General features: G+C 45.1%; 1 protein-coding gene across 2 annotated transcripts in view; it reads right to left on the bottom strand.

Moving 5' to 3' along the window:
* The window catches only part of RMND5A (required for meiotic nuclear division 5 homolog A), a 61,360-nt gene extending 58,829 nt beyond the window's left edge, over positions 1 to 2,531 (bottom strand). For both annotated transcript variants that reach the window (XM_028131806.2, XM_028131807.2), the window contains exon 1: positions 2,018 to 2,531. In XM_028131806.2, coding sequence (XP_027987607.1) covers positions 2,018 to 2,159 — 142 coding nt within the window. In that variant the 5' untranslated portion in view covers positions 2,160 to 2,531. The remainder of the gene's footprint in view (positions 1 to 2,017) is intronic.
* Between the last annotated feature and the right edge of the window lie 11,127 nt (positions 2,532 to 13,658).

The raw sequence follows: 13,658 nt of genomic DNA, 5'->3' as shown, positions 1-13,658 counted from the left end.
AAGTGCTAAAAAACATATAATCACAAATCAAATCACCAAAATTTATCCATACTATTTATGTCAATCAATGACTGTCCAAAGTGTGGTTCCCATACCATTGATGTGAATGGTGCTTTTACCTGTATGTAAAATATTTTAATAATTATGAATTTATTTTTAATATGTACTTTATTATACCAAACACACCAAACCTATGACTTCACAAACATCACTACCTAGAATGAGGACAAACCTACTTGTGTTAAATCATGAATCCATCTGAAAAATAAGAGTGCATATGTGTGAGTGAAGTTTGAGAAGCACCAGTGCATTATCCAAATTAGATCAAAAGCACAGTAAGAAAGATCAAACAGCACCTACGGAATCTTAAAATGGACCAAACTTTACTTACAGGAAAACTCTCATTAAAAGCCTGGTACAACTAAAGTGCAACAGTGCTCTCCTCTTCCCTCAGAGTTGGGGAAGTTAAGATAACCTAAAACTTAATTAAAATGATTAAGGGAAAGAATCAGGGCTCAGTACAATCCTTGAACTTGTGGCAAATTAAGCTAAAGAATGATAGTTCTTTTCCAGACCAACACCATCTATATACATCTTCAGCCACCAGTAAACATTAAGCCCTGGACCCGATCTTCATTAGCCCTTCTTTGCTTTTGCTTTATCTCTCAGGACCAAAACCAAACTCTGCAGACCCGCCCCAGGACTCCCAGCCTACTCCACCTCCATTCCCCTTCACAGGCAACCATCTAGGTCTGCTCCCTGTTCCGTATTAACATTTCAACTCCTACCCCCACGATGGTTGCAGGTTGCTTCTTCCCAGGAGCTCAAAAGTGATGCGGAGTCCAGAATGAGATGTTGTTAAGACTCCCTACCCAGGGACTAGCACTTACTCTCACCTGAAAGCCACCTGGGAAAGGAAGGTGTAGAATAATGAAGGAGCGAAGGAAGAGAGGAGGACAGAGCTCCAGGAGCGCCACTGCCCTCATCTCAGCGGCCACAAGCACCTGCCTTTCACCCCGGCTACCGTACCTTCCTTTACATAAACTTCTGTCCAGCCTACGATTTGAAAAGGCCCCCATCCCAGCATCCTGAATAAGCCTATTAAATAAGGTCCTAGACATCTTGATCAGAAGGAATCATCACTGTGACTATTTTAATGTAAGCATAAACAGATCTTTAATGTTACTTAAAACACACACACACACACACACACACACACACACACACACACCTTCTCAACCAGCTACCACAAGTTAACTTTGACAAAGTGTCTGCCTCCAGGGTGTAGGGCAACAATGAAATAACCCAGATAAAATACCTCCTATAGAAAATGTGTTTGCTATCAAAGAAAACAAGTAAAAACTCGATGAAGGCCAATAACTAAAAACTTCTTCCACCATTTGCTTCAGGAAGAATTATTTGCCTGCTCTTCCCCAGTCTCAGCACTGGCTACCCTAGGAGGGCTGACCAGCTTAATTCAGCTAATTCTACAGGAATCCTGTCAGCGCGAAGGGCTGCTTCCACTTAACACTCAAATTAGGAAGTTGCAGGAGCCACTGTTTAACCCACAGCTAAGACTAACACTCGACTTTCTAATTTAAAAAATAAAGAAAGAAGAAGAAAGTGAGTCCCCAGCCAAGGATGTGGAGCAGGGGAAGAAAAAGGGTCCAACGCAATTCGCCCCCTCGGGGCGGGGCGGGGCGAGGGGCACCCACCCGGGAGGACAGCGGTTTGCAGGTGCCGCCGGCGGCCGACCCCACGCGCGTTTAACATGGCTGAAGCACGAGGCTCCGGGAAAGGCTTCTGCACGGATTCGCGCTCACTCTTAATTAACAACGAGGTCGGGCAGGGTCGAGGCAAAGCGGGCGAGATGAGGAGGAAAAGTCACAGGGGACTGAGGGTCTCGCACCTCGGGGAGGCGGGGAACCAACTCCGAGGGCACCCCTCCCGACCCGCCGGGGCCTGGGGGGGCGCGGGCGGCGGGCCGGGCCCCGCGCGCCCACCCGGGCCGCCCTACCGTGGCTCTGCAGGATCTCGTGCTTGAGGCCGCCCGTGTAGTCGATGAGCTCCTCCAGGCCGCGCTCGCACAGCTGCCCGTAGCCCGAGAACTTGTGCAGCACCTTCTCCAGCTCGCGCTCCACAGTCACGCACTGATCCATCTCGGAGGCGGCGGCGGCGGCGGCGCTCGGCTCCCCGGCGCCCGGGCGTCCACAGCCGTTCGACCCGGGCCCGGCCGAGGCCGCGTCCTCCTCCTTGTCCCCCAGGCGGGCGGCGCGGGAGGCTGAGGCGACGGGCACGCTAGCCCCGGCGCCGGGGAAGCCCCGCGAAGCCCGTGCCCGGTGGCCCCATGGCGCACGGCCTCTGGCGCGTCGCAATCGCGCCGGCTTGCTGCCCCACCCGGCCCCGCGTCTCGGTCCCCGCTCGCGGCGTTCGGCTACCCGCCGATTGTTTTTGTTTTCACGGGAACCGGCCGATGACCTGGTTCTCCTGGGCGGCACCAAAAGCCGCCGACCCGAGATGCGGGGGGGGGGTGGAGGGAAGAAGCCACCCCAGCGAGGGAAGGAGGCGGCGCGGGCCGTACCAAGAGCACCCGCGAGGGGGAGCAGCCCGGCGAGCGAGGGCGGAGGAAGGCGGGCGTCCGCTCGCGCCGCCGCTCTACAGGTGAGGGCCGTACCACGCGGGAAGTGTGTGCGGGAGAGGTCGAGGGTGGAGCCAGGACCCCATTGGTCCAAGGAGCTAAATAGGGAACTTTGGGGACAGCCCCTGCGCTCTGACAGCGCTACAACTACGCGCTCCGTAAACAAGAGGGTGGAAACCGTTCCCAACCACTCCGCCCAGAAACCGGGCGAACGAACCTATGGGAGCGAGGAATACGGAAGGAACCAACGTCCTCCAATCCCGAGCCGAGGCGTAAACCTCCAGCCAATCCGGGTCTAGAGGCCAAACCAATAGTCTTGCTGTTGGAGGGGGTGACTTGGAGAGCAAACCGGAAAGCAAGTGGTTTCTGCAAAGCCATGAGATGAACCAAGACAGACATGAAAAGGTCTCTTTTCCATGGGAGTTCTTCCTAGCCATCCATTAGTCCATCTCCCTGTCACTCGGGGGTACGGTCATTTCCGAAGTTTTGGAAGACGAACTCACCGCCGCGGTCGAACCACCAAGCCAGGCCCGGGCAGGGGGCGCCTACAAGAATTAAAGGCGGGGTGATTGGGGGCGCCGTGGCAGGAGCTACGTGCCGGCCCTGCGGGATCCCTGCCAGGAAAGACTAGGCGCGGCGGGCGGTGCTGCCTTGACGCCTGCGACACCTCTAGGTCCCATTCTGCACCCCCAACCCCCCTCGGGCCTCTACCCTTTGGCCCAGGTCCTGAAACCTTTCCTGATGGGTTGCCTCACCCCCTTGCCATGCACCCGCACTTCGCGGAATGGAAACTCGTGGAAAAGCCGGACAGCCTGGCCTCTGCCTCTTAGGTGCCTTAGTCCATTGAATCGGATCGACTTCCCCCTTTGTGTAACTCCTTCCCCTGATTTGGTGTCGTCTCCAACCTCCCGTTGCTCACTAAGCTTCATGCAGTTGCACCAATCTTAACGTGGACTCAATAGGCCAACTAGTACTGCCTCAGGGCCTCTGCGCTCTTACCCTTTTCCTTGGCCTGGAAAACTTCCACCTTTCCCCTCCTAAAGTTCTCAGCTCATTTGACCCCCCTCAGAGGGTCCTCCCCTGACCACACTAATATAGCTTCTACCCTCTCGCACACCCTCCTCCATTGCTGTATCATATTTATCTTAATACTAGTGGCCCAATGCATGAAACTCGCCCAAGAGTAGGCCTTCGCAGCCCCAGCAGCTGCCCCAGCAGCTGCCTCCATCCCACGGCTGCATCCCGTCTAATTAGCATATTATGCTTTTATTATTGTACATAAATTATATCACTAATTTTATTTTCTCACCACTTACTAAATCCGAAGTGATCTGATTCATTTATTCGCTTGCTTTTTTTTTTCCCTGTCTGTGCCTCATCCATCAAAGCTCCATGAAAGCAGGCCCCTAACTGTCTTATTCTGTGCCCAGAACAGAGTTTGGCAGCATAATAGGCAATCTTTTTTATTTAATTACAACAAAACCTTTTTGAGCTCCAATTTCCATTTTTATAATTGGAATTAATAATACTTCACTAGATTCTTAGGAAAATTAAGTGAAATAATATATATAAACTAGAGGCCTGGTGCAGGAATTCATGCACCAGTGGGGTCCCTTGCCTGGCCTGCAGGATCGGGCCAAAACAGGTTCTCCAACATCCCTCGAGGGGTCCTGGATTGCAAGAGGGCCCAGGCCAGGCTGAGGGACCCCACCAGTGCATGATCAGGCTGGGGAGGGACATGGGAGGTTGGCCAGTCCAGGGAGGGACTGTTGGAGGGCTCCAGGGCATGTCTGGCCATCTCACTCAGTCCCAATCAGCCGGATCCCAGCAGCAAGCTAAACTACCAGTCAGAGCATCTGACCCCTGGTGGTCAGTTCACGTCATAGCGAGCAGTTGAGCGGCCTCAGCATATCATTAGCATATTACGCTTTGATTGGTTGAAAGGCCAACTGGTCAACCAGACACTTAGCATATTAGGCTTTTATTATATAGGGTGCCCATAATAAGCACATGATAGTCACAGGATAAATTGTGGTGGTGGTGGTTGTTAATGATTGTAAGTCCCCATTTAGCCTTCTTAGATAGATGGTTTTATCCCCAGGTTATATCCTCAACCTTCTCTTTTCCCTTTACCTACTGTCCTGGGAGAAAAAATTACAATTGACCCTCTCCAGCCCTGATCTGCTTCATAAACTCCAACTTCACATTCCCTCCAACCAGCAAGACATCATCATCCAGAGAACTGGTTACCTCCAATCAACATGCCAAAAGCAGAATTTGTATTTCCCCTCCAAAACCAACTTTCCTCTACTTGACGCCTGTTTTTGTCAGCATTGCCTTAACTCTTCCACGTTTCTCTGCCACTTCTTCATCCTCATCTTTAACTTACCTGTAGGATTCTCTCTTTTTTTAAAAATATATATATCTTATTGATTTTTTACAGAGAAGAAGGGAGAGGGATAGAGAGTCAGAAACATCGATGAGAGAAACATCGATCAGCTGCCTCCTGCACACCCCCAACTGGGGATGTGCCCACAACCAAGGTACATGCCCTTGACCGAAATCGAACCAGGGACCCTTCAGTCCACAGGCCGACGCTCTATCCACTGAGCCACCTGTAGGATTCTTGAAAACCTTTTCTCTATCAGATTGCTCAACTCCACTAAACTATTTTCATTGCCACCCTTCTACATCCTTTTCAATATCTCTTTGCTAAGTCAGTTGCTTTCATTCCCCCCAGAATCATTGGTGTTCCCCTGGATTCTGTCCTCATGAGTATCCCTAGAGATAACGATTGTCTCACTCCCTTTTTCATTCACCCTTCCTCTGTAGTCAGTCATCAAGTTCTATTGAGTGTAACTTCCTAATGTCTTAAGTGGGGCTCTTTAATTTCTACCTCCTCACCTTTATAGTACCTTTGACATGTCTCCAAGATTATAATTGCTTCACTTATCTGCCTTTGATCTCTTACCCTTACAGGGCCACCAAATGCATCTTCATTTCCCTGAAAAGGTTGTTATAATAATTAGAGTCCTGGCCAGTGTGTCTCAGTTGGTTGCAGCCTCATCCCACCACTGGAAGGTCATGTGTTTGATTTACAGTCAGAGCACACACCTAGGTTGAGAGGGTTGGGGCATGTACCGGAGGCAACTGAGTGATGTTTCTCACCTCTCTCTTCTCTGTCTCTCTCTGTCTCTCTCTGTCTCTTTCTCTCTCCCCCGCCGCCTCTTTTTCTTTCTCTCTCTGCCATCTTCCCTCTCTAAAATCAATTTAAAATAATAATTACATGAGATAATAAATGTAATCCACTCAATAATGTCTGGCACATGGTGAGATCTATTATCCACTGATCAGAAATAGTTATTCAGCCCTGGCCAGTTTGGCTCAGTGGATAGAGTGTCAGCCTGCAGACTGAAGGATCCCAGGTTCGATTCTGGCTAAGGGCACATGCCTGGGTTGCGGGCTCCATCCCCGGTCGGGGGCATGCAGGAAGCAGCTGATCAATGAGTCTCTCTCATCATCGATGTTTCTATCTCTCTCTCCCTCTTCCTTCCTCTCTGAAATCAATAAAGAAATATATTTTTTAAAAAAGAAATAATTATACAAATACCATTGTTATGTTGTATATATGAAACTAATGTTATATGTCAATTATACCTCAGTTTTTTAAGAAAAAGAAGTAACCAATGACTTCCCATCCTAGCTCTCAGATGTATGATCTGTACAAGTGTAACAACCCATCACAATTCCTCATCCAAACACTGGGCACTTGCACACACCCGTGTCCAAACACTTTCATACTTTCAGTGTGAATTGAGCATAACTCATTTATGCTTTATCTTCTCCTGGAATGCTTTTCTTTATTAGCTATTCAAATCCTCCCATTTCTTAAAGTAACAGGAAAAGTCCTACCTTAACTTTTATACCTCCTAGAGGTTGGCCTGCTCTTTTCAGTATGGTAATTACTAATTATATATAGCTATTTAAATTAAATCAAAAGTTCAATACCTCAGTCATACTAACCATATTTCAAGTACTCAGGAACCACATGTGGCTAGTGGCTACTGTGCCAATTAGCACAGAAGGAACATTTCCATCACGATAGAAAGTTCTATTACACAGTGCAGACCTAAATCATGACCACACAATAAAGTTAGCAGCCACTCCTTGAACTGCTTCTAGGACTTCTCTATGTTAAGTCATTTAATGCCTAGGTGAACACTGCCCCTCTATTTTTTGTTAACTTTTTAAATATTTGCCTTAGCTCAATTTGATTGTTAGCTCCTAGGTGAGGGCTGACTTTTCTTTTTTACCCCCATGATTTAATTAGCATAGAAAAAGTGTTAAAGGAAAGAGAATAGACAAGTAAGCGAAGGGGCCTCAAATTTAACTGAGGGGAGAAAAAATAGTACCCGTATGGGCAGGGATCTTTGTGCTCCCTCCTTCATTTGTACTGGCCTTTTTCACCCAGAGCATAATTGCTTCAAGCCTAAACCTTGATTTGTCAGAGAAGGTCTCTTGAAACAAGAAGGGGGAAATTTAGTTTTCAGAACAACTATAAATTATATTGTTATGATCGTCTTTCAGTACACAACGAAAAAGAATTTGCACGCACAACACAGACAAACACCACTCCAGTATCAAATGGACTCCTGCCTACATTCTGTTCAATCTGGAGAACCTTTCATTTGCAATCATTCTGGACCTTGCTCTGGTCTTCCCTGCACTCCAGATTCAATCCTCTGTAACATTTAAGTAAACATTTTAAAAAGGGAGGCCAAAATACATATTCACAGTAAAAAAAAAAAAAACTTAGAAAATGAAAAATATTTAAAAAATCATAATCCCATGAAATCCCAAAACCCAGGAAGAAACCCAGTTTTAACATTTAGGGTAAATTTCCCGAGTTTTTCCTGTGTATGCACATATATATCCATATATGCATATATGCATTTTTATAAAAGATAGCTCTCATTACATATAACTATTTTGTAAACTGTTTTTGATGTCCAAACAAAATTAACAAAAAAAATCATAGAACTGCTTTTGACATCTTTTTGAAATGTTTAATAGCCATTGCACATAACTATATCTTAGCACACCCTTATTCAATATATCTTATGTATTCTTTTCTTACTTATTTGTTTGTTTGTTTGTTTACTAGAGGCCTGGTGCATGGATTCGTGCAACAGGGGGCTCCCTCGGCCTGGCCTCTGGGAATCAGGCTGAAACTGGCTTTCTGACATCCCCTGAGGGGTCCTGGATTGCTAGAGGGCACAGGCCAGGCCAAGGGGCCCCACTGGTGCATGATCGGGGCCAGGGAGAGGCCGAGGGAGGGCTCCAGGGCATGTCCGGCCCATCTCACCCAATCCCAATTGGCCACACCCCAGCAGCAAGCTAACCTACCAGTTGGAGTGTCTGCCCCCTGGTGGTCAGTATGCATCATAGTGACTGGTTGAATGGTTGAACAAATGGTCAGACACTAAGCATATTAGGCTTTTATTATATAGGATTACTTAGTTACTTATCTTTTCATCCTTACCCAAGGAGTGAGGATTTTTTTCTGTTGATTTTTAGAGAGAGTGGAAGGAGGGGCAGGGGTGAAAAGAGAGACTGAGAAAGAAATATTGATGTGAGAGAGACACATCAATTGGTTGTCTCCCACATGTGCCCAACTAGGGCCAGGGATCAGACCTGCAACCCAAGTATACACCCTTGACCGGAAATCAAACCCAAGAACCTCCTGTGGGCAGCCTGGTGCTCTAACCACTAAGCACACCAGCCAGGGCTCATTTTGATTTATTTTTAGAACCCTGAAACTAGACAGAGGCAAGATAGAAAATGTCAAAATTTCATCTTTTTAGATCTGAGAATTTATAAAATATTGCTTTAGAAATGTACTTTTACGCTAAATACACTCTCAGATAAGGGGAAGAAAGACTATATTTATAATTACAATTGTAAAAAAGGACCATGGGAGCCCTAGCTTGTTTGGCTCAGTGGAAGAGTCCCAGGTTTGATTCTGGTGAAGGGCACGTACCTAAGTTGCAGGCTCCTCCCCAACCTGAGCCCTGGTCAGGTTGCGTGCAGGAGACAACCTATCAATGTGTTTCTCTCATCGATGTTTCTGTCTTTCCCTCTCACTTACACTCTCTTTAAAATCAATGGGAGCCTAACCAGTTTGGCTCAGTGGATAGAGTGTCGGCCTGCGGACTGAAAGTCCCAGGTTCGATTCCGGTCAAAGGCATGCACCTTGGTTGTGGGCACATCCCCAGTAGGGGGCGTGCAGAAGGCAGCTGACCAATGTTTCTCTCTCATCAATGTTTCTAACTCTCTATCCCTCTCCCTTCCTCTCTGTAAAAAAAATCAATAAAATATATATATATTTTTAAATCAATGAGAAAATATCCTTGGATGAGGATTAAAAAAAAAAAGAAAGAAAAGACCATGTGGAAAAGACCTTGCTAATTTACTAACTACTCTAGCTGACAGCCAATATAAAAGCAAGGATCAACTGACAAAATGTGTTATTATGAAATATTGAATTATAAAAAATATCATTCCTTCTTATCTTTTAAATTAAACTTTCTTTATTTTCAAGCCAATAAAATAAAATCTCCACATGAGATGTTTCTTGAAATTGCTACTAAGATCAGTTTAAGAAATGGGTGAAAACACAACTACTACCAAAAAATATTAAAGTGAATGTTTTCTACTTCTTTTATAGCTCCTGTGTGGTTTGGGGCAAATGGCCACTTAAATGACTGTTTGATGACTAGCTGAATGACACTTGCCCCCATTAAGACCTACTAATAGGAATTGGATAGGCAGTGTTGACAATAATGCCTTTTCTTCTATATCTACCGCCCCCTTCCTACAGCTGCACTAACGTCTGTAGAAGACAGCCCCTCTCACCAGCAAAGCCCTGCCAGTGTAGCCTTCACCACATCTGAAGGCCAGGCGCTTCCAATTGGCTGCCTACCAGTAAAGCATTGCCCTCATCGATGGTTTCCAGCTTGCAGGGGGTATTTATACCTTTGGACCTGTTCCCTCCAGTTTTATTGGTCTGAAACTATTTCTGGAGTCTGGGTGTCTCTGTATACTTTGTTTTCTGCTTACTCCTTGGTGTGCTTTACCAGGTATAGCAGGAAGGCCACTAGCACTGTAACCCTAAAGTAATTTGTTCAACCTCGCCCAGCCTCAGTTTCCTTATCTATAAAATGAGAGGCTTGAAACAGAGGGCCTTTAAGTCCCTTCCAGTTAAAATTACAGAGATGCCAGTGTTTAATAAGCAACATGTGAGGTGCTGCACAACCAAACAGGAATGCACACCCCCTGTTTCTGAAAGCTTTGAGTCTGAATCATTACTTCCTCATTATGGAAATGCAATGGGGATTTTTTTTTTGCTTTGTTTTTATTTAATAATAATAATAACAACAGCTACCATTTATTAAGCCAGGCACTTTGCTTTAAATGTGTGATTATCTGAAAGAATCTTTTAAAGTAAATATTGTTATCCTCATTTTACAGATGAAGAAATTGAGGCACAGAAGGGTTAAGTAATTTTTCCAAGATTACATAACTTAGACATGGTGGAGTTGGAACTTGAATTTGAATCTATCTGATGTCAAAACCCATAAGATACTGTACCTCAAAAAGACAAAATCATGCTCCATGATTATTTGTCAAGCATGGGGTTGCTAATAGAACAAATGATCATTTACCCTAGGTAGTGTGGTTTGGTAACAGGAGCCCAGGGCTAAAATTCACAAAATCATAACACTTCTACTTACCAGCTTTTCAACCTTAGGCAAGAACCTTAACCAAACAGCTCCCTTAAAACAAACAAACAAACAAACAAACAAACAAACAAAAAACCAATACCTACTCCACCTACCTTGCAACATTGTTGAGAGAAATATATATAACTAGAGGCCCAGTGCATGATTGAATCATGCACGTGTAGGGGAGGAGCTGGGTGCCTGTCCGCTGGTGCACCAGGCCTTTCAGAAGCCTCCAGCGCGGCGGAGGCTTCTGAAAGGCCTGGTGCCTGAGTGGACAGGCACCCAGCTCCCACGCTTTTGCTTTTGATCGCTGGTGCACCAGGCCTTTCAGAAGCCTCTGGCACGGCGAAGGCTTCTGAAAGGCCTGGTGCCTGAGCAGACAGGCACCCAGCTCCCCTGCTTTTGATGGTCTGCGGTGGGACGTGAGCTCGCTGCCCCAGAGGCCCCTTCTGTGCCGCAGCACAGCCATGGCACAGATGCTGAGCTCGAGCCGCCGCTGGCGACACAAGCTCAGCGTCCCGCCGGCCCAATCGGCCACCCGGCCACCCCGAGTCCCGCCCCCCCGCGCCTCCTGGCCAATCGCGGGCATAGCGGTACGGTCAATTTGCATATTTGTCTATTATTAGGTAGAGTAGTAAATGCATACACTTAGTTAGTAAATGTATAGAGAAAATGTATGTAGAAAGTGCTCTGGCCCTGACCGGTTTGGCTCAGTGTATAGAGCATCGGCCTGCGGACTGAAGGGTCCCAGGTTCGATTCCGGTCAAGGGCATGTACCTTGGTTGTGGGCACATACCCAGTGGGGGGTGCAGGAGGCAGCTTATTGATGTTTCTCTCTCATCCTCATCGATGTTTCTAACTCACTATCCCTCTCCCTTCCTCTCTGTAAAAAATCAATACAATATATTACAAAAAAAGAAAGTGCTCTGTAAATCATGAATCCCTATATAAATTTAGCATGTTATTTCTTTTTATTAGGTATGCATTTGATTTGTCTGTTTACATAATTTACTATGCATCTGTTCAGGGCAGAGTCTAGGTTGTAAATTGCTAAAATACAAAATTCATGACTTTTGACAACCTGGGGGAGACTCAGGGTATTAAATTAAGCAAGTGCTTAAAAAATGGCTTTCTGAGGAGACTTCCAGTTCCACTAACATGAAGTAATTCCATTTCTCCAGCTCATTCCTAAAAACCCTGGACATAGCATGGGAATTTTTTTTATCTGCTAAATATAACCTCTGAGTCATTTGTGGGTCTGCTTCTATTGTTTGTATTTCTTTTAACTTACCAGTAATAGACACTTGTCTCATCATATGTCTCCTTAAGCATGGGACTATTTTCAAAGCTAGAAAGAGGTTGGGCTACATAGGGATCTTGGCACTTGAGCAATGACGCAGTGGTAAGTTCCTGGGTTTCTTTATTTTCTGTCATAGCTCAGACTGGAAAAGCCTCAAGCCCAAGAAAATAAAAGCCCCAAGAAAAGCCTATTCCCTGGCTAAACCATGGGGAACAAGGGTGACCTTATAATAGAAAACCTTATTAGTAATATCTGTCTTACTCCAGCCAAACACAGAAGAAGAAAAAAAAAAAACCTACATCCTCTCCCTAGCATGATTTCAGCAGAACTGCAAGGGAGTGATTTTTCCACTGGATCCCTCTAATCCCCGGATGGGAGAGGCGGCACTCCAGTTCTTCTGCAGAATGGTTTGGGAAGAGCTGGAGGGATGGGGAACTGACCTTCCATCTTCTGCTTGACAAAAGCAGGTGGTGCTCCCATTCCCCCAGCAGGTGGGATCAGCAGATTGAGCATGGAGCTGAGTTCACACCCCCACTCAGAGGCAACAAGACAATGGGAGCTGATGATGCTCCACTTTTCCTGGGAGGGTGTCAGTGGAACAAGGGGAGAGCTGAACGTCCCCCTCGCCCATTTGCAACAAGGCAGTGTGATGCAGTGCTCCACTTTTGCCAAAGTGGTTTTGGAATGGACCAGAGAAAATCTAAAATACACACCCAACAGCCCATGTGTTAAATCTCAACAGGGGACTGTCTGCTAAAAGAAAATAAAGATTAAATAGTATCCAGAGCCTTATAATATACTATACAAAATGTCCAGGATATAATAAAAAAAAAATCACTCATTCAAGAACCAGGAAAATCACAGCATGAATGAGGAAAGACACTCGATGGATGCCAACAATGAGATGAAGCAAATGTTGGAATTATCTGATAATTATGTTAAAACAATTATCATAAAAAACAAAACACTTCAACAATCATTTACAAATTCTCTTGAAACAAATTGAAGGTAAATAATTCAGCAAAGAAATAGAAATTATCAAAAAGAACTAAATGGAAATTAAAGAACTGAAAAATACACAAGTAAGATACAATCTTGCTGTATGAGCTCAATAATAGAGTAAAAATAACAGAGATAAAGTCAATGAACTTGTGGAACAGATCAGTAGAATTTATCCAACCTGAATAACAGAGAAAAAATAGTCTGAAATAAAAGGAACAGAGTCCTAAGGACGATAGGATTTTTTAAAGATAATAATCATATCACTTCAGTCACAGAATGAAAAAAAGTATGAAAATGTATTCAAAGAAAAATAGCTGAAAACTTCCCTAACTTGGTAAAAAAAAATAATAATAATAAACCTACAAATTCAAGAAGTTAAGCAAATCTCAAATAAAATAAACTCAAAGAAATCCACTCCAAGACATATAACAATTAGACTTCTGAAAACTAATGATAAAGAAAATACCTGGAAGCAGCCAAAGAGAAATGATACCTTAAAGCAGAACACCAATATGAATTACAGCAGATTTCTCATCTGAACCACGAGGGTCAGAAGGAAGTGGCACAACATTTTTCAAGTACTAAAAGGAAAGAATTGTCAACCAAGTATCCTATGTCCAGTGAAAATAATTTTTTCACTGTCTTTGATTAGGTTTTTATTCAAAATTAGTTGTCCAAAGTGATTTTTTAAAATATATATTTTTATTGATTTCAGAGAGGAAGGGAGAGGGAGAGAAAGATAGAAACATCAATGACGAGACAGAATAATCGATTGGCTGCCTTCTGCACACCCCCTACTGGGGATGGGGCCCGAAATCCAGGCATGTGCCCTTGTCCGGAATCAAACCTGGGACCCTTCCGTCCCCAGTCCGATGTTCTATCCACTGAGCCAAACCGGCTAGGACTATCCGAAGTGATTTGACCAAATTTAACT

The sequence above is a fragment of the Eptesicus fuscus genome, chromosome 16, assembly GCF_027574615.1.
Source record: "Eptesicus fuscus isolate TK198812 chromosome 16, DD_ASM_mEF_20220401, whole genome shotgun sequence".
Lineage (NCBI taxonomy): Eukaryota > Metazoa > Chordata > Mammalia > Chiroptera > Vespertilionidae > Eptesicus > Eptesicus fuscus.
This window is presented reverse-complemented; position numbering and strand designations above follow the sequence as displayed.